This window comes from Lathamus discolor, chromosome Z (genome assembly GCF_037157495.1).
Source record: "Lathamus discolor isolate bLatDis1 chromosome Z, bLatDis1.hap1, whole genome shotgun sequence".
In the NCBI taxonomy this organism is placed as follows: domain Eukaryota; kingdom Metazoa; phylum Chordata; class Aves; order Psittaciformes; family Psittacidae; genus Lathamus; species Lathamus discolor.
Genome location: NC_088909.1, coordinates 44,468,548 through 44,489,826, shown reverse-complemented (window position 1 = coordinate 44,489,826; position 21,279 = coordinate 44,468,548). Strand labels below are relative to the sequence as shown.

At 38.4% G+C, this 21,279-nt stretch overlaps 1 protein-coding gene across 3 annotated transcripts in view; it reads left to right on the top strand.

The window, feature by feature from the left end:
- MCC (MCC regulator of WNT signaling pathway) overlaps positions 1 to 21,279 on the top strand; it is a 221,468-nt gene that overhangs the window by 31,241 nt on the left and 168,948 nt on the right. For all 3 annotated transcript variants that reach the window (XM_065663559.1, XM_065663557.1, XM_065663558.1), the window contains exon 3: positions 6,173 to 6,384. In XM_065663559.1, coding sequence (XP_065519631.1) covers positions 6,173 to 6,384 — 212 coding nt within the window. The remainder of the gene's footprint in view (positions 1 to 6,172; positions 6,385 to 21,279) is intronic.

Genomic DNA, 21,279 nt, shown 5'->3' with positions numbered 1-21,279 from the left:
GTCTTTCTTTTCGTTCCCCGAGCTACTACTATCTATATCCCTAGCACTCACATGGATCACCAGGAGTGGGTAATAGTCTGTGGGACTTACTAGAGCTGGCAGCCTCTCTGTAACATCCATGATCCATGCCCCTGGTAGGCAACATACCTCCCTCGAGACGGGGTCAGGCCAACAGACTTGTGCTTCTGTCCCTTTCAAAGTAGAGTCCCCTACTACTATGACCTGCCGCTTTTTCTTGGCAGTGCCAGTAGAGATCTTTACCTGTGCATCAGCCGGCTGTTTCTGGTGCAAGTAGAATGCAAATGGTTTTTATTTGGTTGTAGAAGAAAACCATTGTGGCAGCATTGTTCAAGATGCTCTACAGATCTTTTCTAAAGAGGCAAGAAAACACCACTATAATGTATTTCTGTGCTATAAACATCGCACAGAGTATGAACATAATGACAGCTGAGCAGCTACACTTGCAGTCAAGCTTGGATTATGATCTGTGTTTGTTTGCATGCCTTTCATGTCTTTGAGGGCTCACGTAAGTACTCATTAGTGATCAAAGAGGTGATTGCATTATATTGGCTATTTGCTGTTGCTTTCTAAAGACTGTTTAGCACAGGAGACATCACCATGTGCAAATTCAAACATACAAACTTGGAGCATGTTCTTTTTTTGTGTATTTTTTGAACAAAGACACTGGACACTTTTTAATAGATACCATTTTCAAAGATAGCTTACAGGGCTCTTCTCAAGATTAATTTCTATGTAAAGTTAGGCTGCTGATAATCCTTGAAAGCTGTTATTGTTTGTACATGTGGGGTGAATAAATCAAAAATTTCAAAATTGATTTGATTGTCACTGAATTGCAGGGGTCCTGGTGCTCTGAAGCAAAAGAATTAAGCCTCTTGGCATTTTTATATGTAATTGTGCAGAGATTATCGGCCAGACAGCATTTTGTGCAGACTTTTCTTGCAGCTGCTCTCAATTTCTTAATGAGTGCAAAAATATATGCATGTATCTAAGCAAAATGTTATCTTTACTACCTGTAATTTTTGCATTTCATTATAAAGGAAATAACTGGAGGGAAAGGTCCTAAGAAATAATTGCATATAAATGACTATTGAACTTTGTCTTACCAATCATTTTTTGTCACTGAAAAGTTTATTCTCATTTTTTTGCTCAACACTGCCCAACAAATGTTTCTAGGGTTGTGTTTCCAAGTGGGATGCAGAAGTAAGGGAACTGGTTGACTGTTTTAGTCAAGGTGCAGGACTCAGTATTTCTTAACACTCAGTCATGTACTTGCTTGGTAAACTAAACCTGTATCCACATCTACCATCTTGACAATCACGTTAGTGTACACTCATTTCAAAGTTTACTTTACTCAGTATACACTTATTTCAAAATGTTTCGAAGTTTAATCTTTTATTCAAATGCATGAAAAATTGCCGTTTCCAAGTTACTAGAATGATGCTTTTTGCTGCTTGGATATCAGCAACTCGAAGCTTATTATAATGTATTGTAGTTCTTACCCTGCACTATTAATATCAATAGGAGTGTCAACAATAATTTGCAAGTAATAACCAGTAATTTTTCTATAAGTGAAATGGAATGCCAATTCTGTTCTTCTGACATTGTTTAAAATACCATAAAAAAGAATAAAATAGCTTTTGAAAGTGCTGCAGGAGTCTTGCTGTAACTGTAGGCTACCTGACTCTTTAGTATATTGTAGTATATTATTCAGTAGGAAATACAGGAAGAATGTCAGTTACTGATAGGATCTGTGGGTCCTATTTCCAGTAACAAAGACTGAAAGCTGTGGTAGGTACATTAAACCTCTGTGAATCATCTAGTGAGTGATAGAAGTGGATTGCTGTGTGAATGAGAGCTTGTAATACAGCAGAGCTACACCTCTAATGATTTAAGGCAGGAAATTGCTTGAACAGTTGTGGCTTTTGTCAGGTTTTTCAGTATAGTCTTATGTCTTATATAGAAGCTAAAATTAGAATTATTTGTATTATGTTGTATATATTAGTCTAGCTCTTTACAGGTAATTAGCAAATTTCTGTTTTCTTTCCATGATAAAGAATTGTCTTTATCTAGTACTCATTGTTTTTAAGGTTGAATAAGAAATAGTACTGCTCTTTAGTAATTTTGGTAATGCTAAAGAAACTGTAAACTCTTTCTTTAGATAGGTGAATGGTTTCCTGGCCCACTGAAGGCTGACTCTTTTTTGAAAATAAGTCCCTTGAAATTCTGGTATGTGTCTCCATAACTCCAGTGTTCTCTCTAACACTGCAGAGTTTCCCTATAGAGCTGAGACTTGAAAGGTCCATTACCCATGAGGACAGCATCTGAGAACCCAGGTTTGGATTCTGAGAGGAAAATAGTGTGGAAATTTAGAGATTAGTGTTAAACCCAAAATAAAATACTGGAAATGCCTTCCTTTGAAACAGTCATCTCACCTTGTGTTTTTAGTATGTATGCAGTATATGTATATATGTAGTATTTAGTATGTATGCATGTATGTTCAAGAGTTGAACTTCTAAGAAAACCTGGGTCAAAAATACAGAATACAGTCAAAAAGAGAATCTTTCCTGGATCCATCCACAACTGACAGGTGATTTTTGAGCCATCTGAGTGTTGTAAGTGCTTCTAGTTTGATAGCAGATGGGCCAATCTATGAAGGCCACTTGAGTTGTCAGCAAAACTACTGTTGCTAATTGAATGAATGTGAAAGCTCCTGCAGAACAATGTTGTTTGAGTAATAGAAATTCACTGCACATACTCCATTGAGGTATGTGCCATATTTAGCTCTGTAAAAAGAGGAGTATCTATATGATATAACTCTCTTTCTTAATTCTGTGTCTACGCTTGTGCAGAAAGAGTTGTTTCCCATGTTATTGTCAAGTGTGGTAGATGGCAGAACTGACCTGATCCCATCTTCCTCATGCTCCTGAGGTACTTCTGCTGTTTCAGCTCTGGGCTGCTGCTTTTTTTGCTGTATGTTGTACTGTAGCCACGAGATGGCAGAGATACCTTATGTTGTGCATAGTTAGTACTCTATACACAGTGTGAAATAACTGCTGTTAGTAGTACCCTAGTGTATGTTGTAGTGCTTAGGTCTGTTGTAGCACTTGCAGCATGTAGATTAAGTATGGTGGTGCATGCTCTTGCTGTAAAAGTAACTGAATTAATCTTTAATTGTTACCTATACCTGTAATTATGGTAATTGTATTAGTTTAAAATGTAATGGTTTTTTGTTTTGTGTTATTTGCTCATTACGTGTTTAAAGACTGCCATATTCTCATTACAGTAAGGCAGTAAAACTGCCTCCAACTTCCGTAAGTCAATTTGTCATAGAATCATAGATTGGTTAGGGTTGGAAAGGACCTTAGGATCATCTAGTTCCAACCCCCTTCCATGGGCAAGGATGCCTCACACTAGACCATGTTGCCCAAGGCAATGTCCAACCTGACACTGAACACTGCCAGGGATGGAGCATTTACCACTTCTTTTGTCAACCTGTTCTACTGCCTCACCACCCTCACAGTAAAGAACTTCTTCCTTATAACTAACCTGATCTTCTGTCTGAAGTTCACTGCTAAGATAAAAAGTGATTAACTATACAGCTTAATGATTAATTTATTTTGTTGATATTCAGTAAGCAAAAAGAGGTGAATTATGGTTCTCCTTTTTTGTTCTTTGATCAGTGCTGCTTTTCATTCTGACATAGTAACTGACCACATTCAGTGGTCCTTAGCTGTTGTGAACCCATAGTCTGAACCCATTACCCCTTGTCCTATTGCTACAGTCCATGATGAAGAGTCCCTCTCCACATCCTTGTAGGTCCCCTTGAGATACTGGAAGGCTGCTATGAGATCTCCACACAGCTTCTCTTCTCCAGGTTGAACAGCCCCAACTTTCTCAGCCTGTTTTCCTATGGGAGGTGCTCCAGCCCCCTTATCATCCTTATGGCCTCCTCTGGACTTGTTCCAGTGAGTCCATGTCGGTCTTACATTGAGGACCACCAGAAGTGTGCTCAGTACTCCAAGTGGGGTCTCACCAGAGCAGAGCAGAGGGGCAGGATCACCTCCTTCGACCTGCTGGTCATGCTCCTTTTGATGTGGCCCAGCACAGAGTTTGTTTCTGGACTGTGAGGGCACACTGAAGCCTTGTCACGTTCAGTTTGTCATCAGCCAGCATCCCCAAGTCCTTCTCTGCAGGGCTGTGCTGAATCCCTTCTCCACCCAACCTGTAACTGTGTGTGTTAGGATAACTGCTTTACAAGAACACATAGGGTATTGACCAAAAGCCATATCTTAGTTGCTCTGTTGCTTGCCTTTTGACTGGTTTTCTATTTGTACTTTTGCAGCTTCAACTTGGCAATGGAGAGGCATTCTCCTAATAGTTCATCATATAATTTATTGTTTATCCTTGACATTGTACTGAGTAAGTAATAATAACTGATAAGTAAACACTCACTTAAAATGCTAGTTAGTATTTCAGAGAGGGAACTAACTTATAAAAAGGAATAGCTTTCAAGCTAATAGGATGGCATTACAGACCATTAGTTAAGGTTTGATGAGTGCATGGTGGATAGAGATTTGTGCTCTAGTCTGTAGCTCTGGATTTTCTTCTGACTTTTAACTTAGAATGTGTGCTTGGACAAGTCACTTACTGGTTTTTAATCTTCATTGTGCTTCATATGAAATTTTACAGCACTTCCCAGGGTTTTGAAATAATCTAGTGTCTACCATGGAATATTTTGCCATAGGAAATTGTTGAGGCCAGAACATAACAAGATTTTAAAAGGAGAGGGACAGTTGTATGTGAAGTAGAAGCATCTAGGGATGAAATGGTTACTGATAAAATAAAAAAATTCTGTTAAATATGCTTTAGGGATTAAGCCTGTCTCTGGCAGTAGGGAACTGGAAGGATTGTGTATGGAGAAATAGCAACCCTACAGCTTCATGATACAGAAAATTTCCCTGAAGTATTTGTTGTTGTTACTAGCTACATAATCACATTCTTGCACTGATTTGTAATGATACACCTTGTGATTGATGTGTTGTTGAAACTTGAACTGGAACAACCAGTAATAAGAAAGGCACCGCTAAGATAAAAACTGATTAACTATACAGCTTAATGATTCTTTTGTTGGTATTCAGTAAGCAAAAAGAGGTGAATTATGGTTCTCCTTTTTTGTTCTTTGATCAGTGCTGCTTTTCAGCCTGACATAGTAACTGACCTCATTCAGTGTCCTTAGCTATTTTGAATTACACTTCTTTTTACTCTATACTATATAATCGATGCATTCTTTTATTTTTCCTTCTGGACCTTGTAATTAAGTAAATGATCTGTGCATTGAAAATGTTTGTATTTCTGTGTGGGTTTTGTTTTATTTTTCTGGCATTGTCAGCATGTACAAGATAGGGAGCAATGGAGGTGGAACTGATTGCTTTTTTTTTCTTTCTGGAAAGACAAGCAGGCGTATTCATGTGTTAGCTGTGTGCCCTGGCAGCCATAAAAGCCAGTTGTGTCCTGGAGTGCATCAAGCCCATCGAGGGAGGTAGTTATCCCACTCTGCATTGCACTTGTGTGACACCACCTCGAGTCCCATGTGCAGTTTTGGGTGCCTCAATAGAAGAAGGACATCAAAGTGTGTGAGTGTGTCCAGAGGAGGCTGACCAAGATGATGAAAGGCCTCACGGGCAAGAATTAGGAGGAGTGGCTAAGACCTGTTGGTTTGTTCAAACTGGAGAAGAGAAGGCTGAGGGTGACCTCATGACAGTCTACAGCTTCCTTCACAGAGGACAGTGAAGGGAAATGTGCTTATCTCCTCTCTCTGGTGACCAATGACAGGACATGAGGAAATGGAATGAAGCTGAGTCAGGGGAAGTTCAGAAGAACCTAGGAAAAGGTTCTTCACGGAGAGGGTGGTCACTCAGTGGAGCAGGCTTCCTGGGGAAGTGGTTATTGCACCAAGCCAGCTAGAGTTCAAGGAGTGTCTGGACAATCCTCTTAGCCATATGGTTTAGTGTTAGGTAGTCCTGCTAGGAGCAAGGAGTTGGACTGTCATCCTTATAGAGTACTTCCAATTTGAGATGTTCTATTATTCTGTGATTTTCCTAATACAGTCCATAATACAATATTTTTTTTTTTTCCCATTTCTGCATTTTAGGTGCCTTATCAGGAGCCAGAGAAAGCTGGGAGTATGATTCAGGAGCAAGAGACCTTCAGAGTCCAGACCTCCAGAGTCATTTTACACTACAAAAGGTGTTGGAATATGGTGGAAGCAATGAGACCCGACAGGCTTCTCTGCAAAGACTTCTAGATCAGGCCTCAAATTTTAGCAGCTCTGTTGGAGGAAGCTACTTAGAACTTGCCAATACTGTAAGTGCATTTTGCTTCTGCTTTTAAGTTTTTGTAGAAGATTTTTATAGTTTATGGGGTTTTTTTCAGTGTGTTTTGGTTTGTGGGTTTTTGTTTGTTTTCTGAAAGCAGCATATCACGTTCAGGCTTACAGCCTTTGAGCATTCATGGAAACAATGCTACCCTGCTGCTGCTGCCTTTCATTTACCAAAAAACTCATGTGATTTTAGGAGTTGGTAGGTGTGTAGTATTTCCAAAGCTTGTGTATCTGAGTTTCATTGAAAAGGGTAGGAATCTATGAGGTGCCAAACTGAAGTTCTTAATTTATACGATTTAACAGATGGTGTTTTTTATGTGGCACTTACGGACATGGTTTAGTGGTGTTCTTGGCAGTGCTAGTGTAATGCTTGGACTCAATGATCTTAAAGGCCTTTGCCAACCTAAATGATTCTGTGATTCTAAGATTTGTGCCTGAAAACCTCTTATCTATTAATTTCTTTTAAGTGTGGTGTCACATTGCTCAGAAGTGTTGTGCAGAAAAATTCTTCGTATGTTATTTCATTACTTAATTATTTGATAATTTTTTTGTAAACCCTGGGTGTGCTAGCACTTTGCTTTTTTATTTCTACAGGCAACAACTGTTCTCCCCTGTAAAAAATCTGTAACTGTTGTGCATTCCACTGTACTGCTATCAAGTTTGTGTTTTAATTTTAAGCCAGATGTGTTATAAAAGACCACCTGTTTTGTAGCATGTTTCTGATTTATGCTGCACAGGAGTTTATGTGGAGAAGATGCTAACATGAAAATGAAAAGTTTCTAATTTTTAAAATGACTGTTTATTTGCATGCTTGACTTTGAAATAGTCTTATAGTTCATGGTATTACAGGATAATTCAAGCTGTAAGAGAGCCTCAGAAGGCCATCTAGTCCAACATCCAGCGTAAGACTTAATGTCTAATGGAGGTGGTGTCTGGCAACAGAGGAAAATCAATTCTCTAACTGCTTTAAATTCTTTAAGCTGCATTACTTGAAAAGAAAAATATGAAAAATATCGTGGAAGTGTTTTTGAAGGCCTTCTAAGTTTTATTTAAGTTCCTGAATATGAGCTGATGTATAGCCTAAAATTTCCATATTCAGAGTAAAAATACGTAGATATTAAAACTGATCTAAGGGAGAAAAAAGTTCAAGGAAGTTGACAGTCCCTTAAAAGAATTGTATCCTCATTTTTCCTAAGATTGATAGTAAGGGATGAAGTGTGATTCATCATAAACTCTTTGATCTTCAAAACCACACAGAAGCATATGGAAACTGGAAAGAGCAGAAAAGTGAGCAGGCACACATATATTGTAGAGAGGTTAAAATGGAGGACCTGGGAAATTATAGGTCAGTTAGCAGCTTTAATTATACATTCCAGCAGTTTTCTGGAAATGTGAGCAAATTTAAGTGACCAAGAGATAACACGTGGATTTGTAAAAGAACAATCATATCCATCTAATCTAATATTTCCATTAACAGTTGGAGTACTTCCTCACACTGAAAACTGCTCTCACAGTAATCCACTAAAAAGATGCAAGTCTAGGTCTAAGGAGGATAATGGCTGAATCAATGGGTGTTCAGTTACATGTGTTCTGTAGAATTGGTTGACTTGCTTAAAAATTAGTGTTTTGAAAAGACATGAGCTGTTGCACATCTGATTAGTTTAAAGGATGTAGAAAGCACTTTGACAGAGGTTTGAAGTAGAGCTGCTTAAGAGAAATCTAGCTGGCAAAAAGAATGGCTTGCATACTTTTTTCCTGGGTTAGGAAATGAGAGTTGCTGTGTCCTGTTTGGATCTGGAGTTCATTCAGGTTTCAAGGTGGGTGTGCACTTTGTATGTCCTCTGTCTATGCTGCTGGCTGATGATGGTTCAGAAATCATGGGCTTTGGTAACTTCTTATACATCTGCAAATATAAAGACACAGGTGTGCAGTGTTTCTAGAATGCACAGTGTGAAGGCTACTGCAGTCCTATGACGTGTCGAAATCTTAAAAATAAAAATGCTGAATGCTTATATGAAATAAAGCTCTCTGGGTCTTACATTTTTTTGTAAGTTTATTCCCATCTCTAAATTCCTTCTATACTTAATGTCATGAAAGATACCTGATCTTTGTTTTAACAAGCATCGTGTTATGCTTACGCTTTTAAATAGTGTTTGTGTTCTTTCAAACCATAGAAAAATCAGCATTCTTTCCCTTTTATGTAGATAAATACAAAACCATCTCAATTTGACTTCTGTTGAGCATTGGTTATATGTAAGTTTTTCATTTGGCTTTATTAAAATGGAGAGAGAAAGGAATGGGAGAAAGAGAATTGTTTACTTTGGTTTTCATTGTTTACATTTATTCCCTTTACACAGTTTTTAATACTGAAGGGCATGCTTACTGCAGTCTAAATTTAATCTCTTTACATGTAGTCTTCATAGAGCGGTGATTTAATAAGGTTACTTGTGTCTCTTTCTCAGATTTTTTTACCTAACTGCCGTAATGACAACCTGAGTTGCTCCCTTGAGTTCATTCTCAGAATGCATTTATTTTCTCAGCTTGCATATTTCTATGGGTTGAATCCTAAGAACTCTTCCAGTTGTACACAAGTAGCTGGGCATATTCCTTTGTACTACAGTACAAAGTATTTGTAGTAGTTACAGTATTTATAGTACTTTTTAAATTTATTTATAGTTTATTATATACAAAGTAAATGATATACAAAGTACTGCAGTACAAAGTATACCAAATTATTACTGTAACCAGTATTACCTCAAAAAAACAAACCCCAGATGGATATTAAGTAACAGCATTTCTTCCCTTTATGAGTTGTTTCTTTTTGTAAAGCTGTGTAATAGAAGGACAAAGAAACAGACTCTGTGTGGACATTTATCTCTGGAATTCTCAATTCTCCTGAAGTTAACCAGAGAGATTTATCTTCTTCAGAACACTTACGAAAAAGCAGAGCAGGGCCTCTCGGTGTCATTCTTCTCTCAAATGCACAGTTCCTGGCAGCTTCTCCCAAATGCATCTGAACAGGCAATATGAACACACTCTTGTAAGCAGTGTTTTTTTACATTTTTTGATAGATGTTTAGGCTTTAAACTTAGAGGTCTAACAAAGTAATTGTTGTATGAGTGAACATACATCAGTTCTATTGCTTAGAAATCATATGGTTGTTTTTCTCTCAGCTTCTTGAAGTGCTTTTCCCTTTTGGAGTGTCAATTCTTGTTACTTAATTTCTTTTTTTTTTCTTTCTGACAGTCTTTTGATTTTAAACTGTGCAGTCAGGCTAAAGACATCTCTGTGGTGATTATGTACTCCTATAGCAGAGATTATACTCCTCAGTCAATATAGAAGGTCTTCATGTTGCTGTCAGCGTGTAAGTTCTGCAGAGATTTGCAAAATCTAAATAAATGTCAGGCCATTACAATTTTGTTTAGTTTTTCTAAAGTGAAATTTTTAATGCATTTGTGAAATCCTATGAACATAGAGCTTTACAAAGCTTTATAAAAACATAATATCTCCTCTGAAGATTTTGTTCATTCACAGAAAGAATGTAAATCTTAGAAAGTGCTGTTTGAAATTTAACCCTTTATACTCTTTGCATGTTTTTATGTGTTCGCTTCACATTATTTTGCTGGTTTAGTTTATTAACGTATGTTGAGGTTCAGCTTTTGTTTTACCTGAATAATTTATTCTGTAATCTTTACAGTGTGTAAATCTTTAAGTATTTTTCAGACTCACATTTTTAGATAGCTAACATATTAACCTTTAATGTGACCTGTCACCACTGACTAGATAATGTACCTATTTGTGCCAGTAGGTTAAATACTGCAGCACATATCTCTGGTGAGAACCCTTGTATGTGTTCCAAATGTAGTCATTTATGAACTCAGTGGGTATTGCATTGGGATGTAAATAATTTTAATATCCTTCATCAATAGAAAAGGATTTCTCTGCATGTGAAAGTTTGGGATCTGTGTTTTATCTTTACTTGGATTTTCAAAGTTGGACAAGGATCACTAATGTGGATAGTCATGTAATTGTAGTGAAATAACTGATTGTGTTCACATCTATTCACTTCCTAGGCAGCCATGTGATATTAATGTGTTCCCTGTGGTGCTATCAGGAGTAATAGCACTCTGTTGTAGGAGCTAAAGTATTGCTGTTCTCTGAACAGATCACATGAAACGTCCGCTTGATATGGTGGGCATGTTTCACGTAAGAATTACTGTTAAGTTTAATCAGATGAAGCAGTAAGATTTGGGTATGTTTATTTCCCTTTTTATATTCTCTTTGCAAGTGATTAAAATAGACTAGGTTAACTTTTTTCTTTTTTTTTTTTTTTATTTAGAACATGTGCCTTAGTTCAGTGTTGTTTTAAGATGAACGTATTTATCGCAGGTAGATAAGTTTAGATAAGTAGAACCAGTTGGAATTGTTTCATTTGCCAGTATAATATGATCTCCTACTTCTGTTCTTTCAGCTGTAAATAACTCTGGTGGCCTGAGAAAGTCTCTGCACGAAGATCTTACATTTTTTTAAATGTGAGTGGCCTCAAGTATGTGGATACATGGGGTTTTTTTTTTTTAAGCTATTGAGTCCCTGGACTGGTATGATCCAGCATCCTTTAATCTCTTGATTTTTCTTCCTTCCAGAAGTACTCCAGCTGTATTGGCAGTTGATTGCACCTTCCATGCTAGGGCTCTTTTGGTTGAAAACAATTAGAAATATTTGATGAGGATATGGTTGACTTTGAGGGGAGAAGAATACAGATGTATTTTTGAGAATAGAGAGTGGTAGGATTTCTTCATGATCACTTGCTTTTAGAAGCCTCTGTTTACTTCCTTCTCAAAGCAGCTATGCGGGTGCCACAGTGTCCTGGGTTTACCAGGAGCCGTTTTGCTCCTTCTCAGTAACTGATGCAAGCTCTGTGTTTTGACTTCCAGCCTGGGAACAGAGCTGATAACACCGATTGTTTTTAATTGTTGTTAAGTAATGTTTATTCTGGCCAAGGTCTTTGTGAGTCTCATGCTCTGCTGGGGACGAGGGGAGGCTGGGAGGAAGCAGAGACAGGACACCTGACCCAAGGTAGCCAAAGAGGTATTCCATACCACAGCACGTCATGCCTAGGGAGGTAACTGGGAGTTACCTGGAAGGGCACACTCTCTCTTTGGGGAAGTCGAACTCGTTCGGCGGTGGTATTGTATTCTCTTGTTAATTTCTCTTATCAATATTATCACTGGAGGTAGCAGTAGTGATTTGTGTTATACCTTAGTTACTGGGCTGTTCTTATCTCAACCTGTGGGAGTTACATTCTTTCGATTCTTCTCCCCATCCCTCCGGGAGTGGGGAGGGTTGGGGGTGGTGTGGGGGGGTGAGTGGACGAGCTGTGTGGATCGGTTTAAACCAGGACACGCAGGCGTGTTTTTGTTACTACCTGAGAGAAGGGCATATTTACAGAGTTGCCAGCATTGCTTCCTGCAGCATCTTGTGGTTCTGGGCAGAAACAAGGCAGGCATAATCCTGCTTTATTTTGTGCAGGGCTGTCAATGCAATATGGATGTTTCTAGTTAGGAGAACATCGGCACAGATTGCTCTGCCTGCCAAATCTGCGCTTCTCACCTTAACCAGGGCTGATTTTGCAATGTCTCCATCAAGAACAAAGTAGAAAGCTAATGCTACAAGATTCTTAATGCATATTTTCTGAACTAAGCTGCTTTTCCTCAGCTACTCCTGCCTAATTTGCATGTGTATTTACCTCATTTGGAGGTGCTAAAAACCTTCTTGAGCTTGGGAATGGATCATTTTAGTCATGCATCTGTGTGACAGGGTATGCTTTCTGTACAGAAGGATTAAGGTGACTAAACCAAATTTAGTTCTAACCAAAATTAAGAGTGTGGACTCTCTGTGCCAAATACAGATATAATCTCTGATGGGTACACAACCCAAAAGTTTATAAAGTACAGAGCCGTACTGGACATATCCATAGCAAAAAGCAGTATGTCCTTGTATTAGCACTAGTTTTTCAGCAGGTGGGAACTTACTGTCATTTTAGGAAGTGTCATGTTCTCCAAAAATAGATATTCTTACTGTGATACTTCTCTATTAATTGGATTCGGTGAATGCTTGCATTGCTAATTTTTTCCTCCTTCAGAGCATTGAGCTGCAAGTTATGACAGACAGAACCATTGTTTTGAGAAAGTTATTCTTTTTAGTTGATGTAATTTATACTGGATGATAATATTCCATAAGTCACTATTACATTTTTCAGGGACAGATGTCTTTTTCTTTCCCACCTAGTTAATCTGCTCTATATTCAGGCAAACCTAACTTGCTGTTGTTGACTATATATATTTTGGGTATGAAAGAGCACACTTAATATTATAATTTTGTTTACATATATGTCAGACTGTGACTGTAGTGCAGCTGGTTCTGGATAACTGCTTGAAACAGCATTGATGGGCTGTTTTATCCTGAGTCACAATAACCATTTATGTGCTCTGAGATACATGCAGATCTAAACTAGGTGATTTGCATGTAAATTCGGTGCTGCTATCATGTTATGGAGCATATAACAATTTTTTGCAATGCCTTAATATTATACAGTGCACTTAGTACTTTAGCAGAAGAGTATTATAGAGATACTTGGTATCTGACATATATTCACGTATAACATTCTGTGATGAAATTCAAATTGCTGAATTTAATCTCTTCTTCTGGCCCTTTCTCTATCACTTCAGACAATTTGATAGACAATTTTATGTTACTTCCTACCTTACCTCCTGGTATGGCTGCTGCTATTTCAAGTGTCCTTTGCTGTGTGACTAGCAGGGGATATGGCTATGTAACCAGCAGTCTTTCCTTACAGTGATTGATATGATCAGATTATTCACTGATAAGAATGTCTGCTTGTCCATCTTATATAAGCTTTTATTTGGCACAAGTCACTGTAACATTAGCATGTTTAGAGAGTAAAAACTATACTGCTTAAAAAACCTATACCAGTCACCCTCCCAAGAAGCTGTAAATTTTGTTATGTGTACTGTAGTTTTTTTAAGCTACATTTTTGGCTCATTTTAACTAGCTAGTAAGTGTAGATTTTAAAGTTAAATTGTTAAAAACAGGAAGGTTTGTCTGTTTGCCAAAGAAAGCAAAAATATTCTTCTAGGGGGTGGGGAAAAAAAGGCCTCATAGATATTTATGGCAGTCTATGTATACTCTTACAGCTATCCTAAATATTTTGCTCTTCTGTTTAATTTACAGCCATCAGCTGTAAACGAGATGAGTTTTATCAAAATTACACAGGTACTTATTTTGGGAAACTATCTTTCAAGAAAATTATCGAGGAAGATTGATGACAGAACTATACTGTGAAAGGTAATTCCATGGTTAGTTTGTAGGCTACTTTTGTTTGGTGTCACTACTAATGAAAACCTGTTGTAAAATGCCTGATTTAATGTATAATTTTTTAATGGTTTTATAACTCAGTAATATTAGTATTTCCTTTTCTGGCAAACTCTGCCCCTTTTTCTTCTCCCTCCTCTCCCCAAATCTCTGTTTTTAAATTAAGCTTCTTTGTTCCTTGGCTTGGGAAGCTCTATTCCTTTAGCTTCCCCACCCCTAGAAAAGGGGCGTTTCCCTGTTTAATATTTCTTATTAAACAGGGAAATTTGGCCCCAAAGTATCAGGTACCAAATGCTCTGCAAGCACATCTCTTTGGATCAGAGAGAGTAATGGCTTTCTCTGCATGAGGCTGGTGTGGACAAGGAATGTTTAGATTCTGTGTGTTTCAAGGAATTTATTCAGTGCTATAGCACTTTATAGGATATGTCAGGGTTCAGTTACTTGTGCACAAATTGATTTTTCCCAGGTTACTTTGTTGGAAAATCTGTATTCAGCATACTGTCAAAAGTAAACTGCAGGAGCCATGTCTCTTACTTTCCTCCCCTTGCAGCCATTTGTTTTCCATGTCCTACATGCAACTTTTATTACAATTTCTTTTTCATGTCAGTAAAAGCTATTGAAGTTTTTCAATAAGAATGCAAAATGTAAAATGTAAAAATGTAGCCTAATGATTTCTTCAGCTGGAGCCCTAGTAGGCAGAAAGGCCTAAAGTTGAACATTCTAGTAGTGCGAACAGTAGCACTATTTATAAAAGATTTGTGCCCAAGATAACCTTGCCTTTTCTGCCTTTGCTTCCAAAGTAGGCGTCATTTCCATTCTGCCAGTCTAAAACTAGAATCCAAGTGTTTCTTAAAGCAAGAACTGATTATTGGAATATAGATTCAGGAGGCTTGGCTTACCAGAAAGCAAGCAGAACGGCAGTTTTGTCTGACAGATATTTTTTATGTTAAATGGGAAGCTGTTTGCTGTTTGTCTTTGATTTCCAGCCAGTATTGTAATGGAGTTTGTTTGTCTGAAACAGGTATCAGGTACTAAGTCTATGCATTGTATTTTTACAGTCCTGGCTTCTGTAGCTCTCTAACAGTGCTCAGTTACTCTTCTCTTGTAAATTGAAATGGACATGATGGATTAGATCTGCTAGGAGTCATCTATTTTATATGAAATGTGTGTTTTCTGTCTTTTGAACTTGCTGGATCGTAACAGACGTAGAGGTGAGCAAAAGGCAGATTTGTCAGCTTTATTGGAAATTCGCTTCAGTAGCATACATGCTGAGGGGGTTTGTTTTGTTATTCTGTTACAGAATACAACATGTTACAGAGTACAACATGATGGGTGTCAGGAAGGGGGCTGATTTGCTGAGGCAGCCTTTTAACAGATCCTTTTGACTGAGGGTTTTAACTGGATCTTTTATGTGACAGTTGAACAATATCTCTTACAAGCATGTAACAAAGGTGAAATGTGACAGAATGATGGGGTTTGACCCAGCTTAGTAGTTGTAATTGCATGATGGGAACTGCTGTGTGGCAACTGGGTGCCACAGAAAAGGGCCCCTTAAGAAGTGTGTTTAAGTAGATGTTTTGAAAGTCTATGGAAGAAGTTTCAAAACTTGTAATTGAACTTAGTTGCAAGGTCTTTATATCTTTCCCTGCTCCCCCTCTTTGCTAGAAACTGTCTTCGTACATTCTGTTTTGTTTGCTGTAGTTAAGGGAGCCCTATTTCCAGTGCAGGTGTTCAGATCTTTTTACTTTTTCAAATTTCTTGTTTTTCTAGTTTTCTGAAGAGCAGTTCACCTGGTATGTTAGGCCAGCACCACTGCACACAGCTATACAGAATATAATATTAATATAATATAATAACTGTGCTTGGCAAAGTGGTAAGATGAGCCTGAGGCCCAGGAATAGTCTGTTGAAGTAACATTACCCTCCTGGATTCTGGTTTGCCAAAGCAATTACCATGTAGCTTTTCAACAGGGTCTTTTGTATTAACAGCTTTCCTGCCTGTGCTCTGCCTGAGCTTCTGTGAATCCTCATTTATTAAAAAGATGAGAAGACTTATTCCCACTCCCCTTCCACAAACATACTAACCCCTTATGTTTTGGTTACATGATACAAAGGAATTTGATAATAAAATGAAAATCTTAACCGTATTGCAGAGTTGAAAATGGACTCTAATGTGTTTTTACAGTTCAGTGCTAGTTCAGTTATAATGGAGTAATCAACCATTATCCTGCCAACCAAGAGAGACAAGGCAGGTTTTCCACAGAAGCCTGTCAGTGCCATGGGGAAATTCATCAAGATGCTCCTGCTCCCTGCAGTCTTTTCTCTGTCACTGTCAGGTCTGGGACACTGACTGGAGGCAGTGCAGAATGGTGCCACTGTTGAAACTCCCTGCTTCTCTTTGTGTTTGCTTCTGTTTGTTTGTTTGTGTATGTGTGTATGAGGGCTCTGCCTGGTTTTGTTTGTTTGGATTTTTTTAATGAATTTGTGTTTGTCAGCACAGCTGCTTTGGGGAGCTATTTTGGTACCAGTGCAGAAAAGATGGAAGGTGAGTACTTATGCAGAGGCATTCTCTTGCACTTAATATTTCTACTTTTTATGAAGAACTGTTTCAGCATGATTGCTTCATTTTTGGATTAGAAACTCACATTATCCTTCTCAATTGGCAGATAGATTATGATAATAGCTATGTTGATGTGTATGCTAAACTCTACTCTTCATCATGGTAGGAAGCAAAATAAACTTTGAGTTTCAGGAAGGGCAGTGTCTGTTTGTGAAGAGTTCATAATAAAATAAGAACTTCAGTGATGTTCCCAAGTTACATTTGTGCCTTTAAGCTAAACAACCATCTTTAGTTTCCTACACCAAGTTTTGTATCACTTTACCTACTTGAGGCTATAATTTCAGAGAATTGTCTGGAGAAAAAGACATTAAATCTTTCTACTCTGTGAATTTTTGAAGACATTTTAAGTGCATATTTTTGGTTGAATCTAATTTTTACATGGATATTGACTGTCTGGTATACATTATAGAAAAGGAGGGAAACATGTTTCTGTAGCACCTACAGAGGTGCTAGGTGTTTGTTCATAATGCTGAAAGGATTTTTTGTCAGGATTCTAAATTCTGAAGACAAAGCAAACAAGACTTTAAATTCTTTTAAAGATGAGTTTGTTTATTTGCTTTGGTTTAGTTGGTTGATAGACCCTTATATAACGGTAAACACTAGAAATATTTAGCAAGTAATTTCTAAACTTAATGAAGTAAGGGACTATCCAAGTGAGGCCTGAAAGTAAAGAAGATTTTAGCTTTGTAATCATGTTTCATGAACCAAATAGACCATACAAGAAAGTCAGAGATACTGTAAATGCGGAAGCAGGGTTGCTCGCTGTCCTTCCCAAGGTAAAATGAAACTGACAGATATGAAAGCTGTAAGGCAGCCTTGAAGATTATGGTGAGAAGCTTAAATGTAGGAAGGTGTATAGGAAAAATGTCTCAGAAGAGCTTTGAAAGGTACATGACAGAGCAATTAGAAGGGCAAAAACAAAAAAGAATTTTATAGACCAGATGGGGTTTTAGAATAAAAAGCTTGGATTTTTTGTCTGCTATTTAAGGAGAGAAAAAAAACCAAATCAACAATACACAGACCTTTAGAAAAAAAAAGAAATAATTTTATTTACTGGATAGTGAATAGTTAGGGAGTTGAGAAGTGAATTTGTTGATAGTAAACCCTGAATTTGTTGATAGTAAAATACATCTGGTTGTAAACTAGGGAGTTTTACTGACCAGAGGTTTTATATATACACATCTATATATAATTTCAGCTGGCGTAATTTTTTAAGTAATTTTTGTTATAATTTTTGCCAAAATGAGAGCTTGCCAAACTCCGGAAGTGCTCAATGAGGTTGGTGCTCTTGTTATTTAGATGCTCATGCTTCAAGCAGGGATCAGTCAGACACTTGCCTTGCATTTGCCAGAATTCATCTGCTTGAAAATGTTTCAAATGGAACATTTCAGTGAATCTAATTTTTCAAATACTTATGCATACATTTATATTGATATGTGTGTATATGCATGTATTTGTATGTAAGGCATGCTAATGCACATGAAAAACAGCAAGGTGGTTGGTGACAGCCAGCATGGCTTCACTAAGGGGAAATCCTGCCTGAACAGTTCTGTGGCCTTCTATGATGGGGCTATGGAACCGATGAACAGGGGTAGAGCAGTTGATGTTATCTACCTGGACTTGTGCAAAGTGTTTGATACTGTCCCACATGATATCCTTGTCTCTAAATTGGAGAGACATCAATTTGATAGGTGGACCACTCGGTGGATAAAGAACTGGCTGGATGGCCGCACGCAAAGAGTTGTGGTCAATGGCTCAATGTCCGGCTGGAGACCAGTAACGAGTGGTGTCCTTCAGGGATCGGTGTTGGGACCAATCTTGTTCAACATCTTTGTTGGTGACATGGACAGTGGGATTGAGTGCACCCTCAGCAAGTTTGCTGATGACACCAAGCTGTGTGGTTCGACTGATATGCTGGAGGGAAGGAATCCCATCCAGAGGGCCCTCGACATGCTTGTGAGGTGGGCTGATGCCGACCTTATGAAGTTTAACCGTGCCAAGTGCAAGGTCCTATACCTGGGTTGGAGCAATCCCAGGCACAGCTACAGGTTGGGCAGAGAAGAGATTCAGAGCAGCCCTGTGGAGAAGGACTTGGGGGTGTTGGTAGATGAGAAAATGAACATGAGCTGGCTTCAGTGTGTGCTCGCAGCCCAGAAAACCAACTGTATCCTGGGCTGCATCAAAAGGAGCATGACCAGCAGGTCGAAGGAAGTGATCCTCTCCCTCTACTCTGCTCTTGTGATACCAGGGGCTAGGATGCCTCCCCCTTCTTGGTGTCACTGTGGGCATTTATGTGGTCATTGATCCAGGCCAAGGAGTTGAGTGTTCAATATGCCACTGGTAATGGAAGTCAGAGTGGAGAGAAATCTTATAATTAGGGAAAATAATTAGGGACTGACCACAAAGAGACATGCTGGAAGAGTTCAAGAGTAAAAGAATTGGGCAGCTGATGAATTGGGTTGCTGAATGTTTGAAGAGACAAGATCATGCCTGTGGAGTGGGGACTGGAGCTGGAAATTAAAGTGTATGAAGGACAGAATATAAACCCAAGAGCATTTAGGAGTAAGGAGAGAATGTGAGTGAGGAAATGTAATTATCAGGGATTGGGAAAAATAGGAGAGACTTAGCAGAGGACAATTAAAAGTCAAATCTTTTTTATGCAGATGATAATTTTGGAAAGGGTTTCAGTTCACAGCTGGTAAACATGAGGGAATACAAGCTGGCTACCAAGACTGAAGGGACTGGAAGTGAAATGACTTTATTTACCTTGTGGTTAATAACTGGAGGAATGCATGACTGAACTGAGGGAATGCAGGACAAGGAAGGGAAGTTGAGTGCAAGTATGATGGCAAGAATTGTGTTTTATGGAATGACCTTATTTGTGTTTTTAAGCAAGGAACAAATGAACAGCAATGATAATTAGGTGGCTGCAACATGAAAGGAGCATACCAATTGCTACTGTCTCCTCTTTTATTGTCACAGACCAGTTTCTAAAGTGAGTAACAGGGACATACTGACTCCCTGGTCATTCTCCTGGCCTGACCTGATGCTAAGGCTCTGTGGGGTCAGAGGGAATCAAAATGTATAGGTTTTAATAAAATGACAGAAAGTGGAAGTGGCTGTTTGGCAGGTTGGTGAGTGGCTTCATGGCATGAAATACTGGAAGATGGAAAAAGAGATCAAATGTGAACTCCCAATGAGACTGATCAGGTCAAGGATGTGACTTTTTATGTGAATTAAGTATTTGAGGAACAGCGAACAGGTGAGAGTAGCTGATTGAAGTGCTATTTGGAAATGACATTATTCTGGACATGTTACCTGTTTTAAATGTTGTGACTGAAGGAAAGAAGTTTGCTTGTGTTTTCTTCAGAGAGTGCTTGATTCTTCAGTATAAGGTTACTTGCAATTGTTTCAAATGAGTTGGATTTTTTTTCTCTCAAGCTAGGTGCATAATCTTCACTTGCATTAATGAGAGCAGTTTGCATCAAGAAGAATCTACCATCCCTTTCAGACTCTCTCTTTTAAATGATAGGACATTAGTGCTGTTGAATACAGAATTTTCTGGAAGCATTATCCAGCTACTGTATTGAATTTCTGCTTCCAAGTTTAGTCTTCTTGCTACCGTTTTCTCCATGGAAATTTAGACTTTGTAATTACGCCAGTATATTCTGTGCCAGAGTGACAACAAAACCATGTTGCATTCAAATAGTGTGTAGTCGATTTGCAATATTTGTAGGTGTAATTTATTGTGTGTGGGATTGTGCAGAGTGCTGCTCTAGCTGTAGAGATGATACTGAAACAAATGCAAACTAAATGCTCAGTGGACTTCAATTAGTTGCGTTTCAATTACAGTACTAATTAAACAGAACCAACCCAGAAGGCCTCACCTTTGGAACTGGTGATCAGCTAAATGTGCATATTGTGTTTGGAGTGAAACTGCTCCTCAGAAAGAGGTACACTCTATGCTGAAGAATATGTGATACATACGTACTTAATAGATAATTGCTTTTATGTTGTATTTTTCATTCCACAGCTGTCAAAACAAGGAAGAAACATTCATGTGTAGCAATTGTTAGACCTGTTGCAGTGACTGTTAAGAAATAGTGTATTGTAATTACTCAGACATACTATGAGGGAGAAACCTTGTAAAATAACTACAGTGCTAACTTCTTCAATTTTCTGTAGCAGTTTCAGAAGGCAAAGGTGAGGAGGGCAAGCAAATTGCATCTTGTCCAAAAAGAATCCTTTTATACCAGATGATCTAGTAAATCTTAGTAAATGATAAGTCACTTAAAAGGTAGACTCCTCAGTGAATCCTAAATGCATATTGATGATTCTTTTACTACATTTTCATTAAAGTAAACAAATGGAATAGAGTGGCCATAGGGTCATTACATCCAGTCAGCAAACTGGCCACCCTAATGGTTGCTACTGGATAATTCTGAAATTACTTTGGGAAGAATTTGTCAGTGCAGATGCATTTACCTGCAAGCAGTGTGCATAATGAGTGCTTTAGAGGTATAAAATGCAGTAATTGATCAGAATGCACTGAGATTGAGTGGAAGCCCGGCTTCCTTTTGTTTGCATCGTAGTACACACTGAGGTGTCTGCTGAGACCGTGTCCTCTTCGGCTAAGAAATGTAGGTTAAGAGATTTCTTTTCCCGTCCCCATGCCACGCCAACCCCCTCCTTGAGTGTAGAGGATAAAAAAGAGATAGGCATAAGGTTGAGGGAAAGGGAGCATCACTTTTCTAGGTGAGGAACTGGGTCAGGGACAGCAAGAATGAACAGTCAGCTGCGAAACAGAAAAAGAAGAGGGACTGTGTCCAACCAGCACCTCTCTCTTGCTAGGGTACTCTGTTCTTTTC